Source organism: Triticum urartu, chromosome 2A (assembly GCF_056163025.1).
Source record: "Triticum urartu cultivar PI428250 chromosome 2A, HENAU_Tu73, whole genome shotgun sequence".
NCBI lineage: Eukaryota > Viridiplantae > Streptophyta > Magnoliopsida > Poales > Poaceae > Triticum > Triticum urartu.
This window is the reverse complement of record NC_141874.1, coordinates 97,808,726-97,829,567: the sequence shown is the minus strand read 5'-3', so window position 1 is coordinate 97,829,567 and position 20,842 is coordinate 97,808,726. Positions and strand designations below refer to the sequence as shown.

The following is a 20,842-nucleotide window of genomic DNA, read 5'->3' as shown; positions in this document are numbered from 1 at the left end:
GGATATCACCAGATCAAGCTGAACCCGACTGACAAACTGAAGACCGCCTTCATCACACCATTTGGAACCTTCTTCTACCTCACCATGACGTTCGGCTTGAGGAATGCCGGCGCCACCTTTCAGCGTTGCATGCAGAAGTGCCTCCTCAAGCAACTCGGCAGAAACGCCCACGTCTACGTGGACGATGTGGTGGTGAAGACGGAGAAGCGTGGAACACTGCTGGAAGACCTCAAGGAGACCTTTGAGAACCTGCGCCGATTCCAGATCAAGCTCAACCCTAAGAAGTGCGTCTTCAGAGTACCAGCCGGCCAACTCCTTGGCTTCCTGGTCTCTGAACGCGGCATAGAGTACAACCCTGTAAAGATCAATGCCATTGAGAGGATGGAGGTACCCAGCCGACTGCTGGATGTGCAAAAGTTCACTGGCTGCTTGGCATCCATCAGCCGATTCATCAGTCAGTTGGGCGAGAAAGCTCTCCCCTTATACCAGCTCATGAAGAAGACCACTTTTTTCGAGTGGAACCACAAGGCGGACGAAGCTTTTCTCCAGTTGAAGAAGATGTTGACTACTCCACCCGTTCTGGCGGCTCCGACTCCTAAGGAGCCTATGCTCCTGTACATCGCCGCCACCAGCCGGGTAGTCAGCACAGTCATTGTAGTGGAACGCAAGGAGGAAGGCAAGGCACTACCTGTCCAGAGACCGGTATATTACCTGAGCGAAGTGTTGTCGACCTCCAAGCAGAACTACCCCCACTACCAGAAGATGTGCTATGGCGTGCACTTTGCCGCCAAGAAGTTGAAGCCTTACTTTCAAGAGCATCCAATCACTGTGGTCTGCACGGCCCCACTTGCCGAGATCATCGGAAGTCGAGATGCTTCTGGCCGAGTGGCCAAATGGGCCATAGAGCTGGCTCCCTACACCATCTACTACCAGCCCCGCACCGCCATCAAGTCACAAGCACTGGCCGACTTCCTCGTCGACTGGGCCGAGACCCAGTACCTACCACCAGCGCCCGACTCCACCCATTGGCGGATGCATTTCAACGGCTCCAAGATGCGCACCGGCTTGGGAGCCGGCGTTGTCCTCACTTCTCCTAAAGGCAATAAGCTCAAATACGCACTGCAAATCCATTTTGCCGCCTCCAACAACGTCGCCGAATACGAGGCGCTCATTCACAGGCTCCGGCTTGCCAAAGAACTTGGCATTCGCTGGATCCTGTGTTATGGCGACTCGGACTTAGTGGTCCAGCAGTCGTCTAGCGACTGGGACGCCAAAGATGCAAACATGGCGAGTTACCGTTTCCTCGTGCAGCAACTCAGTGGATATTTCGAGGGGTGCGAGTTCCTCCATGTGCCAAGAAACGACAACGACCAAGCAGACGCCCTGGCACGAATCGGCTCTACCCGCCAAGCAATACCATCTGGCGTCGCCCTTCAACGCCTCCTCAGGCCGTCTGTCAAGCCTTCACCAGAATCAGACTCCATCTTTGTGCCAGCTCCTCCCGAAGAAGTCGGATCCGACTCCGGAGCCCCGGCAGACGGTACGAGGATTTTGGCAGATGGCTCCAAAACCGCCACAGTCGAAGCCGGCCCAGGGACTGCAGAACCCGGCCCGGGGACTGCGGTGCCCAGCCCGAAGACTCCAGAACTCGGCCCGAGGGCTGCACCAGTCGGTCCGGGGACTTCATTAATCCAGCAAGAGGTTGCTGACTCTAGCCCGCCGCCTCCCAGCCCAGCCGCCCTCGTCCAAGTCGCAGTTCTGGCAGTCGAAGAAATAGCAGTACCCTCATGGGCCCAGCCCATCCTCAAATTCCTGGTGAGCAAAGAGCTGCCGACTGATGAGACCTCAACTCGGCAAGTACAACGCCGAGCAGCAACCTACACCATAGTCAACAGAGAGCTGGTCAGGCACAGCGTCACTGGTGTCTACCAACGCTGCGTAGAGCCAGAGCAAGGACATCAATCAAGGCGAGTGCGGCCACCATGCGGCTTCAAGAGCACTCGTCGCCAAAGCTTTTCGACACGGTTTCTTTTGGCCGGCTGCCTTGAAGAGGCCAAGGAATTGGTCCAAAAATGCAAAGGGTGCCAGAAGTTCCGCTCCAAGCCACATCAGCCGGCTTCTGCACTCAAGACCATCCCCATTGCTTGGCCCTTTGCAGTTTGGGTCCTAGACATGGTGGGACCATTCAAGACGGCACGAGGTGGCTTAACTCACTTACTTGTCGTGGTGGACAAGTTCACCAAGTGGATAGAAGCGAAGCCAATCAAGAAACTGAATGGTCTGACTGCCGTGACTTTCATCTCCGACATCACAATTCGGTACGACGTACCACACAGCATCATCACCGACAACGGCACAAATTTTTCCAAAGGCGCCTTGGCCCGTTTCTGCGTGACACAGGGCATCCGACTGGACTTAGCATCCGTTGCCCATCCGCAGTTAAACGGCCAGGTGGAGCGAGCAAACGGTCTCATCCTGTCCGGCATCAAGCCTCGACTGGTCGAACCGCTGGAGCGTTCGGCCGGCTGTTGGCTTGATGAGTTGCCAGCCGTCCTCTGGAGTCTGCGCACGACTCCAAACAAGTCAACCGGCTTCACGCCTTTCTTCCTCGTCTACGGTGCTGAAGCCATCATCCCAACGGACATAGAGTTCGACTCCCCGCGAGTCACCATGTACACCAAGGAGGAAGCAGAAGAAGCACGTCAAGACGGCGTCGATCTTCTGGAAGAGGGCCGGCTGTTGGCACTCAGCCGGTCCAGCATCTACCAGCAGAGCCTGCGCCGATACTACAATAGGAAGGTCAGGCCGAGATCTTTCCAAGAGGGCGATCTTGTGCTCTGACTGATCCAGCGAACAGCCGGCCAGCACAAGCTGTCGGCGCCTTGGGGAGGCCCTTTCATCATCAGCAAAGTGCTGGGCAACGACTCCTACTACCTGATTGACGCTCAGAAGCCCTGAGCACGCAAGAGGGACGACTCCGGCAAAGAAACGGAGCGGCCATGGAATGCAAATCTCCTCCGAAGATTTTACAGTTGATGCAGTATGTACCACGCTACCTTTTGTATTAAAGTACCAAGACTTCGCCCCCCCCCCCCCCGAGACGAGCTCGGGGACTGCCCTCTTTTATCTATATGATAAGAATTATGCCTACGAGTATGTTACTCTTTGTTACGCCGTTTGGCACCGGGTTCGACTAGTCGGCCCGGGGACTTGCCGCCTTGCACTATGAAATGCTTCCTGCAGCCGGACAAGTAGTGTGTGGCGCCTAAGCCATCTCCTGTCAGAAGCCGCAGCTCGTAGAGCGACTGTCCGGTGGACAGGAGTAAGGTAGAATGGGCGTTCGCATGCAAAATGGCTAAGGACTCAAAGCATAAAACATAGCTTAAGCTGGCTTCCAGCCTTTTTTCGCAAACCGACTATTGAGCAGTCGGCTCGCCGCCTTCTATTCAACTTGCTAAAAAAACTCTAAAACGGCTAAGTACTTGCCTTCCCAAAAGTAGCCAAGCATTTGATCCAGCGGCAGTCCGCAGAGCGGCTGTCCGACTGGCAAGACGGCAACTAAGGGAAGGCGACAAAGGAAAAAAGCCAAAGGAGCAATGAGCAAGAAAAGATAGAATTTGGATAAATATTTACATAACATAGCCCCTTGGCCGAATCTTTGAGCAGAAGTTCAAAATACACCCCGCGGGTGGAATTGTGCGAATTAACAAGTTCTTCAAAGACTACTAAAGCAGATAAAATAAAGATAAGGCGGCATCCTAGGAAGCGGCAGACGGATTCGGAGGGTCAGAGGAGACGGCGGTGTCAGGCGTTGGGGCGGCCGGCTGGGCAGTCTCGGCTTGATCGCCTCCGGCGGCAGTCGGCTCGGTCGCACGCGGCTCGTTGCTGGAGGTGCGGTCGAGCTGAGGCTGGCCGTCCGCTCCGTCTTCTGGTGCCTCCGTCTCGCCTCTGTCCTCCGCCTCGCCTTCCTCCTCGACGCTGGAGCCGATCACCTCCGCCGAGTCCTCGCCGTAGTCTGGGTTCATCCCAAACCACTCCGGCGGTGCCTCCTCGCCGTCTTCAGCCCGCTCGGGGACGAAGATGCTGGTGTCGGTGTACTCGGCGATCGCCGCGGCGCGCTTGACGAGGGCGTCTTCCGCGGCTGCCAGCTCCGGCTGGGTCTCTGACCGAAGTGTGGCCAGCCGGTCTAGGTCCAGCCCCGGATACCACGCCTTGACGAATTCCAAGGCTTGGCACGCTCCAGCCCGGGCCGAGGAACCTTTCCAGGCCTCAAGACGGCCAGCCGCGACCTCCAGCCAGTCGGCAGTCCAACTAGGGGTACGCGGAGCCTGCATGTCTGGCCACAGGGCAGCGATCGCATGGGCGCCGACACGTTGAAGCCGGCGCAGCATCCGGTGGGCTGGCCGAAGGCGAGCCTCGATGCTCAGGATCTGCTCGTCAAGGGTTCGGGGGGCGTCGGTGGCGATCTCTGCGCCTTCCGCCCTCCGCCCTTCATGGTCAGCCTCGATGGCTTGGTTGGCGGCCTGCGAGTGGCCAGGGAAGAAGTCTGCCAAGACGAAAAGAATGAAGAAGCAAGTCAAAAATCAGGAGTCGACTCGACCTATAGTCGGCAGCTCGAAGAAAGAAAGTAAAGAAACTCACCATCAACGATGTCCTCAATCTCGTGGAAGCCAGAGGCCAGCAATGCCTCCTTATTAGACCAGGAGGAGCGCTCGCTTGCAAACTCGGCTAGGAGGGCGGTCTCCGCTTCTTCTGCCTCCTTCTGCGTCTTCTTAAGCAGCTCCTTCTGCTCTGCCAATTGTGCGGCCAGCAGATCGCGCTCTGCGGCGAGCTTGCTGCACTCCTCCCCCTTGACGCGCAATGCGGAGTTGGCTTCGCTCAGCTGCTGTTGAAGAGTGGCGTTGGCCTCTGAAGAGAAAGAAGAAAGAAGGCGTTAAGTCATCAACAAAGAAGGCCGCCGGGGAGATCCGGCCCGACTGCTCAGCAGTCGGCCCAAATCTCGGGGACTATAGCCCGCGGGTGCGCCAGCGCGCCCCCGTAAAGAAGAAAAAGGACTCACTTCGGCTCTCCGACAAGTCGGCGGTCCGCTTGCCCAGCTCTTCAATGTTGCGGTTGAAGGCAGTGACACGGAGGTTGTGATAGTCTTGCGACAAGTATTTCAGACAAAAGTTAGTACCTAGAACTCACCAATTGGAGTTCCGGGCCGCCTGCTCAGCAGCCGGCCCGAAACTCGGGGACTACACCTAGTGGGTGCGCTAGCGCGCCCCCACAGAGAGGAACAAGAAAACAAGGACAAAAGAGAAAGCATACCCAGACGGCTGCCCGCGACGCCAGGTGTGCCTTGGTGCAGTTCTGGATAGCGTCGCCCTTAGCTCGCAGCTTTGTCTGGACGTCCAGAAGCGCCTGGTTCAACGGGCTCGTGCCGCCTCCTTGCACCCACCCAATGGGCACGGCGCTCGTCGCTTCGGCGTGTGGGATCGCCGAGCTGGCGGTGCCAGTCTCCAAGGGGTGTGGCGCCGAAGTCGCCTTCTCAAGGCGGTGGCGCATTGGCGAGCCGACTTGAAGGAGTAGCTTCGCCACGGCCTCGTCTTCAGTCGGCGGCACCGACGGGCCCGCCGGCTGTTTGCCTTGCGCGCTCCGAGACGGCGGCGGAACGATCACGTCTGGCATGGAGGCGTCGTCGCCTTCCCTCTCCATGATGGGGTTCTCACCGCCGGCTTCCCCAGTCTACCCTGTGAACTCCGGAGGCGGCAGCGCAGAGTTCAGTGGGATGACGAACACCACCGAGTGGCGGTGCGCGGCCTCCTCAGCCTGCCGCCTCGCCGCGACAACGGCTTCGGCCTCCGCCAGCTTCTTCTCGACGGAGGCCTCCGCCTTCTCGGCCTCCACCTTCTCCAGGCGGCGTGGCTTCTTCCTCGTCGTGCTTCTCCTGCGCGTTCCGCTCCGTCGCCTCCCGGAGGTCGGCGGTGGGGTTAATCCGCTGAGTGGTGGCAGACGTCTCCGCCGACCCCATGACGGAGGCAGCGATGACCCTCTCAAGAGTGAGGGGAGCCCTGAAGCAAGGGAAGCAAGTAAAGACTCAGACAAAAGCCACAAAGAAGGAATAAAGGCGTTAAGATGGAATACTCATGCGGAGACCAGTGGCGGCTTCGTTACTTCCTTGCGGAAGCGGATGGCCTTCGCGGCCGCCTCGTCCCACTTGGTCGCCGCAACCGAACTCTTGGGCTTCTTCGGCCGACTGCCGAACAAGGTCGGCACGGCCCTGCGCTTCTTCCCACCGCCTGGAGCGCCCGGCGCGGCAGAAGAGCCCGCGCAGGGATGGCCGACTCCTGGCCGGTGGCGGGGGGCGACCTCCTCATGATCAGGCCAGTCCTCTAGACTGGCCCCGAGCCGCGGGCCGCCTCCTCCCTCGGCGTCGTCTTCCAAAGCCGCCGCCCCCAGATCGGGGTCGTCGACGTCGCTCTCCGCCCGGTCAGCGAGGAACTCGCGGGCCAGCCTCGCGGTGCCGGCTGATGGATGGACGAGGGGATTCTTACCAAAGCTGACTGGTCAGGTCGGACAAGACAAACTCGGCAAGAAAGAAGACAATTCAAAGAAAGAAGGAAAAAGGCAACTCACTATGGGCGGGGGGTTGGCGCGAGAGTACGACTCCTTGCCGAACCGCCAATCCTTCAGGAGCTTGCTGTCCGAGAGGTAGTTCACCATGTAGGCCACCTCCTCGTGAGGCATGTCCTTGGTGCACATCCGACTCGGGCCACGGTGCCCGCTCATTTGGCATATCATGTGGGGGCGACCTTGGAGCGGGAGAACTCGACGCGCCATGAAGGCGGCCAGCAGATCCGGACCAGTCAAGCCCTCCGACTATGTCGGCACTCGGAGTCGCGTGACGGCGCCGGCTCCCGCAGGCGTCAGCGACTTGGCCCGATACGACCAGTTGGACAGCCTCCTAGCCGGCGGGCCAGCTTCGAAAGCCGGCAGATTGACCCAATCGCCCTCCGCGAAGACGCTCTTCACATAGAAGTACGATCGCTGCCACATCTTCACCGACTTTATCAGCTTGATGGTGGGGAAGGGGTTGTCGGCCCCCGACCTCCGCACGGCGATGAACGCATCGCACTGAGCCGGCACGCCTGCGGCCTGGGTGCCGAGCTTGGAGTAGAGGAACTCCCCCCAGAGCTCGATGGTGGGGAGGACTCCGAGGAAGCCTTTGCACAGGGCAACGAAGGCGGACAGCAACACCACCGTGTTGGGCGTGAGGTGGTGCGGCTGGAGGCCGTAGAACTCCAGAAAGGAGCGGAAGAAGCTGCTCGCCGGCAGCCCCAAGCCGCGCAGGCAGTGCAAGCGGAAGATAACCCACTCGCCCTCCTCCGGCGCCGGAGAGATCTCCCCCCTCGGTGCAAGGCGTACCCGCACGTAATCCTTGTCGGGGAGCCGACGAGTCTTGCGGAGGAACTCGATGTGGTCGTCATGGACCTCTGAGCCATCCCAGGTGCCGGAATGCACCGAGGGAGGCGCGGCGGCGGAGGAAGAGCTCATCATGAGCGTATCGCCGCGGCGTTTGGCAAAGCTTGGGCGCGCGGCGGTGCGAGGAAGAATAAGAAGAAGAGCAAGGAGTAGCGTGGAGGAGGGGAGCGCGTGCTCTGCCGCTCCCCCCTCCTCCCCCTACTTATAGCCTCATGGGCTGCGAAGCCGAGGGGGCGGTCGTGGGATTTACTGCGCCCACGACCCCACGACCCCCACGTTTCCACGCCAAAGTTACTGCGCGCAGTAACTTCACGGGAATCCCAACCGTCCACTCGGGCCACGGCAGATCCGCTCATGCGCCGAGGCGCGGTAATGGCGGGCCCCGCCTGCGGGCCTGTCCCGTCACGCGCATGGGCAGGCAGACTGGACCGGCCACGCGTTGCCACATGACAGGCCCGGAACGAGCGATGGCCTGGAAGCTTAGCCAGCACGCCACTTTGATCCCGCCGCGGTGTTCGAAATATTATACAAATCAGAGTTGAGCGAGTCCAACTCCTTCTAGTCGGCCCGGCAGAAGTCAAGCAAGATCCATGTCTCGGGCACCCGGAAAGAGAAACTGCTGAGGCTCCTCGGCCGATCGTCCGCGGTGCCTCATCAGCTTCAGGGACTACTGTCGGAGTAATGGGCCACGGGTAGGCTAACCCGAGTCCCTGAACCTTTCAAGACATCGGGGCAGGCTGCGCCCCTCAAGACCCCAGAACGAAGAGCCGCCTTCTGAGAAGTCGGCGGCAAGGCAACCGACTGCCCACTCGCGGCCGAGTCCTGGGGACGACTTCAGGATGAGCCGACTCCTAACTAGCGACCTCCAGAGAAGCCGGCCCGCGACTCCAACAAACCCCATGCCCTCATCAAGAGGGACAGGACGGGGAGTGGCTATAGTAAAGCCCACTCCCACCCCTTTCCAAAGGCAGGCATGGCCACAGTACGGCGTACCCGCGGAGATCTCCGTCCAGCGCGGCACTGTTGCCATGCCGGCCCTGACATCAGCACCAGTGGGTAGAATCCTGCACCCACGACGGCTTATCTGTACGACCCTGGGGCGGCGGGTCCCACCAGTCAGCAGGAGTCCAGAAGACGGCGAGAGCATCACCAATCGGACCCGTTGGGAGTCGGCCAGCCCCTCCCCCGGGGCCCACGCGCCATTAACCAGATGTGACGGGGAGTGGCAATAGTGATCGCCCGCCAGGCGGCGGGGCTGTTGCCACGACCCCATGACCAAGCCCACGTCATTTGAAGCACGGCTACAGTAATCAGCAGCCGGCAAGACCCGCCAGCGGCGGACACGGCCTGTCGGCGCTGTGCCGGACCAGTTGGCGGGCCCTAGCAGTCGGCGGAGAAGACGGAGGCCGGAGAAACTGACGGCTGGGCCCGCGCCCAGCCGGATTACCATTGTATCCCTGGGGGGTAGGCCTATATAAACCCCCAGGGCACCCATGCAAAGGGTTCTAATCCATGAGCACTAGACCAGATCATATAGGAAGGAGAGAGCTAGCCTAGCCTTCTCCTACCTCCAGGAAACAGCTCAAGGAGCAACCGTGTACACACTTTGCCATAGTGATCATGCGGAGACCCCGCAGAGTAGCAGTAGGGGTATTATCTCCACGGAGAGCCCCGAAGCTGGGTAAGATCCGCCGGCGTGCATGCATTCGCCTTATCCTGTTTCCAGGCACCGGCGACGTTCTACTCGCCCCCACCATGATAAGCCATCCTTTGGCATATGTCGCACCCAACCCCCGACACCTATCAACTACCATGATTTCTTCATGAGGACTTCGGCCAATGTCGCTCTGTCACCATTTGAATTGAAGCCGTACGTTCCCTGGATCATGAGATTCATCAGATCAAGGTCTTCAGTTCATTATAAGGTTGATTGTCAACACCATCTCAACTATTTGTCCCTAATTGAAGTCGTCAAACGGGCTATTTCCTCAGCTGATGATAAGGGCAAGGCTGCTGTTATTGATGAAGGCACTCGTCATTTGGGTGGACAGTTTCGCAAAGCTGCATCCTATTCCACCAATGATGACTCTGTCACCCATGACACTGCCGCAAATCCTTCAAACCAATATCCTCAAGCCACTGCTCCAAAGGTGATGACTGGCCGTGAGCTTCTCCTTAGTCTTCATCAGAATGTGGATCGCAATCACAAGTGGGTCAAGCGACAGTTTAGTTCAGTTCTTCAGAACATGACAATCACGCAAAACACTGTGAAGAAGAACCACTACTAGTTGCATGAAGTTTTTGACCGCACCCGGGATGTACTGTCTCACCTCTATGGTGATAAAAATCTCAAGCAGATGGGCTTTAAGTAGGACTTTGACTGGTCTCAGCCACCTTCGAAGAAATTCAAGAAGGTCAAAGTTCCTCACTTGGTGGCCCGCTCGTATTCTTCATCGCACGAGACTAATGAGCATGAAGATTTGAACGACACTACGACATGCCCTACATCAACGGACAACCCCGACAACGTTGGCGCTCCTCTATCAACTTTATGATGATATTCTTCATGGGCGTTAGTCCTCATTTTTCGTCCCTTTTGGTCATTCGATGACAAAGGGGGAGAAATCTGAGTTAGTCTTCAAGCGGGTTTATATATGGGCGTTTTTTTAAGTTGCAACTCTCGTCCTCTGAAGTTTTTGTTGGATTGAGTTGTAAACTTAAGTCCTATGGTGGTCTGATACCTTTTGCTCTGTTTTTTTCTGCATGCTATTTCCTCAAGTATGTTAATGCACGCATGTTGAATTACATCAGACACCATATTTCATCATGCATTTCAAATTCTTCATTTCATATGTTAAATGCGTGTATGAATTACAAGATATAGGGAGAGATCTCCATGATTCTATTCTACAATGTGTATTTGCTCTTCAAGGCAAATTCCTCACATATGCACATCTTCAGGGGGAGTTCTTCTATATCTGGCAATCAAATTCTTCAATAGCAGTATTTACACTTCATATGTTTATCCCCGTTGAAAACTTAACCTATATTGTCATCAATCACCAAAAGGGGGGATTGTAAGTGCATCTAGTGCCCCTTAGTGATTTTGGTGTATTGAAGACTTATAGGTTAAGGGACTAATGTGTTTATGAGTGTACACATGTCTATAAGTCTATGAGGAGTTTGATATTTACAGAGAAAGTCGACCCCTAAAAATGAATGTCTTCAACTGAAGACTTTGGCTTTCTGAAGACTTTGAAAGTGAAGAAATTGGTGTGATCCTGAAGACTTGATATTCATGCGAGGATTATGAAGCGTGAAGACTTTTGTTTTCGTAGTTTCGTTTTTCTCTTTCTTGAGTCATAGGAAACACCGTACTGTTAAAGAGGGTCGAGGTAAAACTAAGGAAAAGTTTTCAAGTGATGCTCATCTCAAAATCCTACACCCACCAATCCTTTCGAGTGAAGCCATTGGAAATCTCATACAGTTTAGTCAATTTCTTCGGTGACAGAGATGAAGATCTTCTGATCTTTGAGGAATTTGTTCTGACTGGGGAGTTAGGAATTTGCCAGTGCGGATTGCCTACAAGTGAGGAACATGATAGCCCTGAGGAATTTGATAGCCAAATTTCCGACCGTTGATGTGCTATGTGCCAGCTGTCCCAAAATATCTACCCACCTAACAGTCATATCATTGAAGGACATTTATGTCTTATCATGTCGGGCTGCTCCCTAGGCTATAAATAGCCGCCCCCTACAACCACTAGCTGGTTAGCTGCTCCGCGAGAAACTAACACTTGTCATTGAGAGCATCCCATCCTCCGAGGACTTTGAGCGAAAATCATCAAGTGAGGAAAAACCCAAACCGAAATACCTACAAACCCAAAGTGATTGAGCATCACTGAAGAGATTGTTCCTGTGTGGAATCGATGCTTGTTACCTTTGAGGACTGTGCATCCTCCAGACGGTTAGGCGTCGTGGTCTAGAGCATCCAAGAGGAAATTGTGGATTGCTGAGTGACCGAGTCTGTGAAGGTTTGGAAGTCACCTGAAGACTTACCACGAGTGATTGGGCGAGGTCTGTGTGACCTTAGCTCAAGGAGAATACGGTGAGGACTATGTGTCCTCAGGTTTAAATACCTAGCCGCTCCAACTAGACGTACGACTGTCACAACAGTTGAAACTGGTCTACCAAATCACTGTCTTCACCAAGCTACTGGTTCTATTTTCTCACCTTGAAATTCCTCTGTGACGAATTTGTAAAAATCGCCTATTCACCCCCCCCTCTAGTCGATATAACGCACTTTCAACCGTGGGCTCCTTCGTGACCCCCATGGGGTCGATGTCCTCCTCCATGGAATCCATGGGGTCGATGTCCTCCTCCTCCATGGAATCCATGGGGTCGCCGTCCTCCTCCTCAATCTCCTCCTCTGCAAAATCCATGGGCTCGCCGTCTTCCTCCACGGGATCCATGGGATCGTCGTCCTCCTTCTCCTCCTCCAAGCTCGGGTCCTTGCCGGCGGCAACTCAATGTCGCGTGCCCCGCCACTTAGGCGCGTTCCTCGGCGGCAAGTTGCACGTGCCGCTTGGTCGAGAGCATGACGTAATAGGTCGGGCGGCGGCGCGGCATCTCGGTGGGGGGAGGTCAACAGGCGAGCTCGGATTTAGGCGACTGCGGCATGGATGAGATGGGAAAGAGGGGAGGAAGGGTGCCTAGGGTTCAAGGTCGCTGGCCGACTTTTTATAGTCGAGGGACGCTCCTCGGACTGGGCATCGATCACCACACCATGAATGCGGGTAGGCAGAGCGTTGAGTTTCAACGGTTTTGGTGAAAAACGCGGGCTCCGAAAGTTTTATGGGTGGCCTGGTTTGTCGGAGTTTTACGTGGCAGATTCCCCCTACTCCACCCTCCATACTTGACCCAGATTGACGGACTTATGTCATCCGGACGCGTCCGACCTAAAATAGGGGTACATGTTAGAGGCCTAAAATTGCCCAGACAGTCTAGTTTGGGCATTTGAAGGAGAAGCAGGATCTGCGTTGGAGTCTTGCAGATGCCGTTATATCGTTCGTTCATTGGTGTGGCATTCTGGACATTATACTTTGGCGTAAGTACTTCAATGTACTAGTACTAGGGTTGACCAATTAGTTGTTGCGTCCGGGCTCACATGGTGAGGTGCATATTCCACACAGTACTACTCCAGAAATGTTTAAGTAATTAATTTTGTGCTATATAAACACCACTGGGAGGATGTTTGGCGTGGTGTTGGTCGACAAGGGGAGGACTCCACTATTTGCCGCGTGGGAAAAGCAGTTGGTGAAGCCGCGGCGGCGAAGGGGGTGGTGACGAATGCACTCATCGACATGACGGTGGAACACGCCAAGCTGCTGCAATTGGCCGGGAGGCGAGGGTGGCTTGGCCTGTGCACACCCATGTCCGATAATATGTACTCCTTGTGAACAACTGAAGTGTGGTGTGATGCTGAACCTTACGTGAACGTTCCGTTGTAGTTCTAGCTATGCACACCTTGATATCCATGTTGTATCTTGTATTCCCTCCGTCTCAAAATATTTGTCAAATAAATATAAATAGATGTATTTAAAACTAAAATACGTTTAGATACATCCATCCATTCGATAAGTATTTTCGGACGGAAGGAGTATGAACATTCCGTTTTTTGTCTGTCTGATCTCTCTAAGATTTCTGCCATCACTTCAACACAACCATGTCCACTGTCCTGCTTTTGACGGAAGCCTGAAACCAACAAGTTTAAGGTTCAGACATCAGAGTCAGTCGATCAGGAGAGTGCCAGAAACGTCTGGAGGAGACGAGTGTCAAAACAGCAATCACCCTCGTCCCAGACATTCCATGGAGAAAATGCTGACTAGTTACCGGGTGCACCCTGGCTCACAAGGTGATGTGAAAGCAGTTAACTTTCTGCTATAAAAATACCAGCAGAAACGCGGTGCTAGCTAGTAATTCTTTCACGGAGAACTGACTGAAAGCAGACCAGGGAGCGAAGGGATCGACAGGGAGAGGAGGAGGAAACAAGCGACAGCAATGGCGGGTGGCGAAGGAGACGTGAAGCTGCTGGGCCTGCGGCTGAGCCCGTTCGTGGCGCGCGTGCGCATGGCGCTGGACACCAAGGGCGTGCGCTACGAGTACGTCGAGGAGGATCTCGCCGCCAAGAGCAGCCTCCTCCTCGCGTCCAACCCGGTGCACCGGAAGGTCCCCGTGCTCATCCACGCCGGCAGGCCCGTCTGCGAGTCGCTCGTCATCCTGCACTACGTCGACGAGGCCTGGCCCGGCGCCCGCGAGCGCGCCGCCGCGCGGTTCTGGGCCGCCTACGTCGACGGCGAGCTGTTCCCGGCCTGGGGCCGCGTCATGATGGCGGCGACGGAGGAGGAGCGCGCGGAGCGGGCCGGCGAGGCGGCCGGCATGGTGGCGCGCCTGGAGGAGGCCTTCGCCGGGTGCTCGGACGGCGGCGACGCCGTGGGGTACCTCGACCTCGTGCTCGGGAGCAACCTGTTCTGGTTCGAGGCGCCGCGGAGGTTGCTCGGCGTGAGGCTGATCGACAAGGGGAGGACTCCGCTGCTGGCCGCGTGGGCGGTGCGGTTCGGTGAAGCCGCGGCGGCGAACGGGATGGTGACGGACGCGCTCGTTGACATGGCGGTGGAGCACGCCAAGAAGCTCCGGGCTGCTGCCATGGCTGCCGGCAAGTGAGAGGGCAGGGGCTTGAGAGTTTAGAGCTATACTGCTATTGGTCAGAGGTAGTTGAGTGGGATTTAGTTTTGTGTAAGAAAGAGAGCCAATTAATCATGTTGCTGAGGTGTTCTAGTGCACTAAAAGCATAATTAGCACGCTTGATAATCATAAAAAATCTCATCTCGATAAATGTACACAATATCAACACAGCATGCATATAACTTGGAACAAAATTTCAAATTCAAATAAGATACGCACATCACAAGACAAGAAAACATCATTTTGTACATAGTTGCTAAAATCTAATATTCACAACATATTTGAATCCAATACTATCCACATGATTTAGCTTAACTTTTACTTGAATGTATGAACTGAAAAATTAAATTTAGCAGCAATTTAGATGCATCATGTTTGAACATTGCCGATGCCTCTGAAATTTAGTGGTCATTAGGAGCCAATTGATAAACAGTACAAAACAAGGGGCAAAGATAGAAGATTGAATCGCTGTAAGCCATTTAAAAACAAACAGATCACAGTTAAGATGCACTCTAGAGTACAAAACAGGACTGCTTCAACAATGTGCACTTCATACAGAAGGTGTAAAAGTGATCCCAGGCTCCTCTTCATTGCAATGTGAAAGAGAGGTACTGTATGCGGTCGATCCTACAACAGCGCTCGACCCAAATCTTATTGGGCATGAAAAAACAGAGAACAAGACCAAAACATACGTCAAATGTTCCAAGTTGCCACATATCAAAATCAAAGCATCCCTACGAGGGGCTTGATCTCAGTGAGCGACAGCTGCTTTCGGTGCTTTGTCTGGGAGTATGTTGTCGGGGAGGATGAGCTGCGGCGGGATCTCACGGACCACTCCGAGCATCGAGTCGTACTCCTCATCTTTGTGAGCAAACTTCTTCCTCAGCTTCTTCTCGAGCTCAATCTCGTCGAAGCTCTTGGAATTCTCAGTGGCATGAACATGAGCTAAGTTGATGTAGTTGGCTGCCGATTGGGCGATGAATGTGATCTCCTCCTCTGTCAGCTTCCTTAGGAACTTGGCAGGATTACCAACCCAGACCTAATCATGAAGGAAGAGGTATGATTCACTAGAGTCACACAAGATAGATTTTTTTTTTCAAATATAAAGCTGAACATCCTTGTCTTGGAGCTGCTGAATAACCAGTTAAATTAATTAATAAATCCAGAATATGAGCTTCCAGACAAATTGTTCTTCAACAGAATGGTTCCTGACACCAGACAGATTTATTAACTGTGCTCGTAAAGAGTTCTAACAACAAATTGTTCTTTGCAAGAACATAAGTCTAACCTAGAAAGTGAGCTAGTACTAAACATTATTGAGCTTCCGGATTGATTGTTCTCCAATAGAAAGGTTTCCTGAACATTATTAACTATACTCCTAAAGAGTTTTGACAGCAAACTGTTCTTTGCAAGGACATAACTCTAATCTAAAACCATTTAAATCGACATGTCATTTTTCAGCCAGGAGTATGACAATCTTCTAAATAACATGTCGTAAAGAATGACATCTTAGTATAATGCATGATTGCAGCCAATACTGTTAAAAAACATAATGATGATAATTGATGCATAATGACCATCTAAAAACTGGCTTATCAAGACAACAAGAAAATAACCTCCCCAGAAGGAATCCTTGTATTCTGCTTGACAAGAGATCCGGCGCCAACCATGCTGTGCTTTTCAACAACCACTCCGTCAAGCAAAGTGGCACCCATACCAACAAATGCTTCATCCTCAATGGTGCATGCATGTAAAACAGCACTATGACCTGGCAGAAATTTATTACTTTAGGCAGTATTATAATAGACTCAATCATCAAGACAAAATGAAGCTCGGTGTTTCAAATCCACAAATCAATCACGAGGATGAGATATAGAACAGATTTATATTTATTTATCTTTGCAAATGACGCCATAGCATGATTGTCTTGAAAATAAGGTAAACCAAAATATTGGTAGCATGTTGTAGGTGCTTACATATATAAATATAGAATGAGCTAGGATTACTGACCTACTGTAACGTTGCTTCCAATGATTGTCGGAAGGACCTTCCCGCTAATATTAGTCTTTGCAACATGTACAAGGGAGTTGTCTTGTATATTTGATCCAGATCCAATACGAATACTGTTGACATCACCTGAAGGCAAGAACATAAAACAACAAAATGGTCATACTACTATCCATTCTGAGCAACATACTGTCAAAATCATGTTCATTTAGAAAATAAAATTTTATGTAACACATCTATACCTAGAGCACCTCCTGGTTCAAAAATAATCAATGATGCGAACAAGAGAAGAAAATCATCAAGATAATGAACGACCATGGTTAGTCAGGTTAAGTGTTTACCTCTCAAAACGGAGCCATACCAGATCGATGATCCATGTCCAATCTCAACATCACCAATGACAGATGCACTGGGAGCAACAAAAACATCTTTGTTGATCCTTGGCTCCTTGTCAAATATGCTCATGACTGTACGATGCCTTGACACTGATAAAGGCATACAAAAGGGTAACCACAGGTCAGAAATGAAGTTTTTTTTAATCTCACCAAAGTAGCTCATGCCTCATGGTTCTACAACGATCGATCAAGATAGGTACACAGCAGCCTTCAAATAATGAAGGGAAACTACTCCCCATTGTTGTTACCAATGCATTCAATTCCTGGTCATTTACCAGATGAAGCATGTTGACAATTAATTTCCACCAACTATAGCACTGGACCTAACTCAAACAGGAAATGGCGTTGTTCGTGATGCTATGGGGCATAAGTTAGATACATAATCAATTTGACAGACACGCAAAATACAGCACTTCCACAAAGGTCAGTATGGTCACCGTAACAATGCCTTATTATGCTTAACTTACAGCTAATTTAAAAGGCGAGAATAAGAGATTGTGATGCTACATTTCATTGATAACTGACAATACTGCAAGTCAACAAACAAAACAGAAATCCTGGAGTGATAGCACCAAACCCTAAATGTTAGGCCCATTTCAACTCTCGAGTCACATTACCAGTATGGCAGTACCAATTTCTATGCCAGTTTCATTCTCCCCCATAAGAATCCCAAAAGTTCTGAGTCAACCTGATCTGGTACCGAACATCTCCAAAACTATGAGTGCGACGAATTGACGACAGGCTGCCAGCCAATACTACGGCTGCGCCAAATCGAAATGGATAGAGAGCCCGTAGGGAGGAAGGGGTGACCGGACTGAGGGGGGGACGGATGCGGATATGGATGATTACCCTGCTCCTCGGCGCGGAGGCCGCCCTGGATGGTGGATCCGAGGCGGTCCATGGCCTGCCCCGTTCCACGGATCCACTTGCCCACCGTGTAGATCGCGCGCCCGAGGGTCCCCATGTCTTCCCCCCTTCTGCGCGCTCGATCCCTGCTCCGGTCGGGGCTCGCCGCCGGCAGTCGTTAGAGGTGGGGTTTAATGGCGTCTGGGGGGGGGGGGGGGGGGGGGGGGGGACGAGGAAGGGAGGGGGAGGGGAGAGATGAGCCAGAAGACAATGGCTGCGGCCGAGGAGGAAGTGGAGCTGCGGGAGAGAGAGAGAGGGGGGAGGTCAATAGCTCTGGGCCCAAATTACATGGGCCTTGCTGTTGACCAGCGAGTCCGTATTAGAGGCCGGCCTATTGCTTGCCTCCTGGTAGGAAAAATATCTCGGTCCATAATCACTAATCTTCCTAGCACAAAAAAACACTAATCTTTTTTTGAAGAACTGAAGAGGTTCTAAAAACAAAACATGGAATGGAAGAAAGTCGGAAGCACTAGTTGACAAGCGCTCCTTCGGTAGCCTCACAATGATCAGCGCCACTTGACGCACTCTCAACCGCCCGCCACTGTCGCGCTCTGGACGCTCCCTTCGATATTTTTTATTTTTTTACACGAGTTTTTGGCTTTTTAAACGGGTTTTTTATGCACCGGTCTTCCTTAGCTTTTGGGCCAAATTTTTTTCGAAAAAATGTTTTTGCGCGAAAAACACGTTTTTTTGCTTCCGCGAGAGGCACGGTCTTGCTTTTGAGATAGGCACAATCATGCCTCTCGAAAACAGAAAAAAAATACGTTTTTTCTTCCATCAGATGCACGGTTTTGCTTTCGCGAGAGGCACGCCCGTGCCTCTCGGAAATGAAAAAAAGATGTATTTTTTGGTTTTTTTCTTCCGCGAGAGGCACGACCGTGCCTCTCAGAAACAGAAAAAACGCGTTTTTTGTTTTTTTGCTTCCACGAGAGGCACGGTTTTGCTTCCGCGAAAGGCACGATTGTGCTTTTGCGAGAGGCACGGCCGTGCCTCTCGAAAACAGAAAAAACATGTTTTTGTTTTTTTCCTTCCGCGAGAGATACGGTTTTGCTTCGGCGAGAGGTACAGTTGTAATTTCACGATAGGCACGGCCGTGCCTCTTTTGGAAAGAGAAAAAGGTGTCCCCGGTTTGGTTTTTCCGTCCGGTTTTTTTCGTGAAAAAAGTTCGTTAAAATCTATCAACGTGGGATCTAATTTTGAAGATCTCGACGTGAGAAATCCAACCATGAAAAACGGTTCGAGATTTGGACGCACGGTTTAAGAGATAAAACATTTTAAATAAACGGATCTACAAAAAAAGTGAAAACTACTTGCGATAAGTGACGCACATGCAGCGCGTCACTTGTCACAACTTGAATAGGTGTGAGTGATCTTTGCGAGGAGTACTCCTTAATTAGTGATTTCGAAGAAAGTTTCATTAAAAATCAAATAAAAAATCATTTTTCAGTTTCAAATATATAATATCTGATAAATCATCACCTTAGGCGGTTTACAAGATGATGTGGTATAGATTAATGTGGGTTTGAGCTAAGTATGTTATACATGATAATACAATAAAGTGCATTCCTATATATTTTTCTTTCAAAATATAGAAGAGGTAGATATGGATTTTGGAGATGTTCAAAAGGAACCCATCGACAAGGGTTCTGAACCGAGGTAGCTGAAAGGGGCTGAATATTCACCGAGTTTTTTACAACATAATTATGTGGAACCGATGATATCTCATAAAAAAGATGCTAATTTAAATGTTGTCGCACAAGGTATTTTTTCAATATTATTATTGATCTTTTCTTCGTAATATTGCAATTTGTATTCGACTAATTTGACTCTTTTTTTATCGTAACAACATACTATATTTGTAGTTGTAGAGATATTATAGCCATCGAATTAATCATGTCTGCCCCAAGAATACCAAGTTCGTGGACATTGAAGATGCATTGTTATCAAATGATGATTTGGAATGCCTTATGAAAGATGATATGTTCTTGCACGATGATGTAAGGCCGGTTGCATAAACTTTGTACTTAATAATATAAATCATATATAATATCTAATAATACAATATATTGTAAACATTTAATTATAGGTTATAATTGCTTACATGTATTGTATGCTTGCTCAAGTCCATCTACGAGACAGAGTGGTAAAAAGGTACATATTATTAGCATGTTTATATCTGATCAGATAAAAGAAGACGGAGAAAAAGACATAGACCCATCAAAATATCATCATATCGTACAACATGTTAATACTTATTTATAGCAAGATATGGTTAGTCTTGCCTCATTATCCATGATGCTGGATTCAACACGAGATCAAAAGTTCCGCGTTGAGGAAACTATTCAGATACCGACAACTTTATTTGATAGCTAACTTGGGATAGACAACATCTTATCGTGCAACATGGTAAGTATGGTCTTTTGTCCATTGGTTGTCATGGTTTATTGTTGTTTCTAACAGCTATCACTTATAGATTTATTTTCCATGTGCATTCATAGGCCGATAGATCTTGTACGTCATCCATGGACAACACTCTGAGGTTAGAACTCTGAGGCATTTAGTGAAATATAAAAAAATTGCGAGGGAATTCAAAGAAGCACTCGAAATAAAGCAACCGGGCTGGAATTTTGATAGGCCTAAATGACAACATTTATTTCCGTCTGGTATTTCAACAAGCAATGATGGGTAATAAATTCATAATACAAACATTTATTTTGTTATCACTATATTTAATATAATAATAATTTAGGAAATTGCGGGGACATGTCTGGCTATTTTGTTTTTCATTTTATACTCTGATGGAACGATAAATAATTGATGAAGTTGGTTTGTGCGATGAATATTGCCCGTTACACGTTTTAAGACCTTCCATGTGAAGTACTCGTGTTAACTACATATCTTGTTTTTGCACGATGGGTATGAGTTGAGGAAGCAGTGTTTATTATACTTGCTCAAACATCGTGCGAATGAAGGTAAAGACAACTTTTCTGATATTGTGCGAGAATTTCTTAAGCGCATCAAGTAGATCTTAATGACTTGTAATAGATTTTTAGTTAGTGCATCGCTTTGTACGTATACATCATCAAATTGCCTTCTTGTTATCAGTTCACTTTACAATTATGCAATTGTGTTCGTGTTATATTGTTTTCACTTCTGAAGTTTACCATGCATTATCTTTATATAACTTCAACAAAAAAAATTCAAAAGCACGTGGCAATGCACGGGCATTCTACTAGTAGATGTTGATTAGGACTTTAACCTCCTTTGACTGATTTGCTATCGCCGCCTTCTTCCAAAGCCCCCAATTTTACTACTTGTATGCATTCA

General features: G+C 51.0%; 2 protein-coding genes across 2 annotated transcripts; one reads left to right on the top strand and one right to left on the bottom strand.

Annotated features, from left to right (window-relative positions):
* Window positions 1–13,270: 13,270 nt before the first annotated feature.
* On the top strand, window positions 13,271–14,358 carry LOC125536012 (putative glutathione S-transferase GSTU6). The gene has a single exon (XM_048699094.2). It carries the CDS (start codon window positions 13,524–13,526, stop codon window positions 14,184–14,186), a length of 663 nt encoding a protein of 220 aa, XP_048555051.1. The 5' UTR covers window positions 13,271–13,523; the 3' UTR covers window positions 14,187–14,358.
* Window positions 14,359–14,662: 304 nt separating this feature from the next.
* Window positions 14,663–17,700, bottom strand: LOC125536011 (gamma carbonic anhydrase 2). Its single transcript, XM_048699093.2, has 5 exons — window positions 17,459–17,700; window positions 16,556–16,699; window positions 16,218–16,343; window positions 15,824–15,975; window positions 14,663–15,246 (listed from the first exon to the last, which is right to left on the bottom strand). Exons 1-5 carry the CDS (start codon window positions 17,571–17,573, stop codon window positions 14,959–14,961), a joined length of 825 nt encoding a protein of 274 aa, XP_048555050.1. The 5' UTR covers window positions 17,574–17,700; the 3' UTR covers window positions 14,663–14,958.
* Window positions 17,701–20,842: the final 3,142 nt, after the last annotated feature.

What these genes read in the sequence shown, in the direction of transcription:
- LOC125536012 (XM_048699094.2), top strand. Translation starts at nt 13,524, where the DNA reads ATGGCGGGTGGCGAAGGAGACGTGAAGCTGCTGGGCCTGCGGCTGAGC.
- LOC125536011 (XM_048699093.2), bottom strand. Translation starts at nt 17,573, where the DNA reads ATGGGGACCCTCGGGCGCGCGATCTACACGGTGGGCAAGTGGATCCGT. An exon ending in TGGAAGCAACGTTACAGTAG is followed by an intron (nt 15,976 to 16,217) that starts GTCAGTAATCCT and finishes AATTTCTGCCAG; the next exon opens with GTCATAGTGCTGTTTTACAT. An exon ending in CAAGGATTCCTTCTGGGGAG is followed by an intron (nt 15,247 to 15,823) that starts GTTATTTTCTTG and finishes CTTCATGATTAG; the next exon opens with GTCTGGGTTGGTAATCCTGC.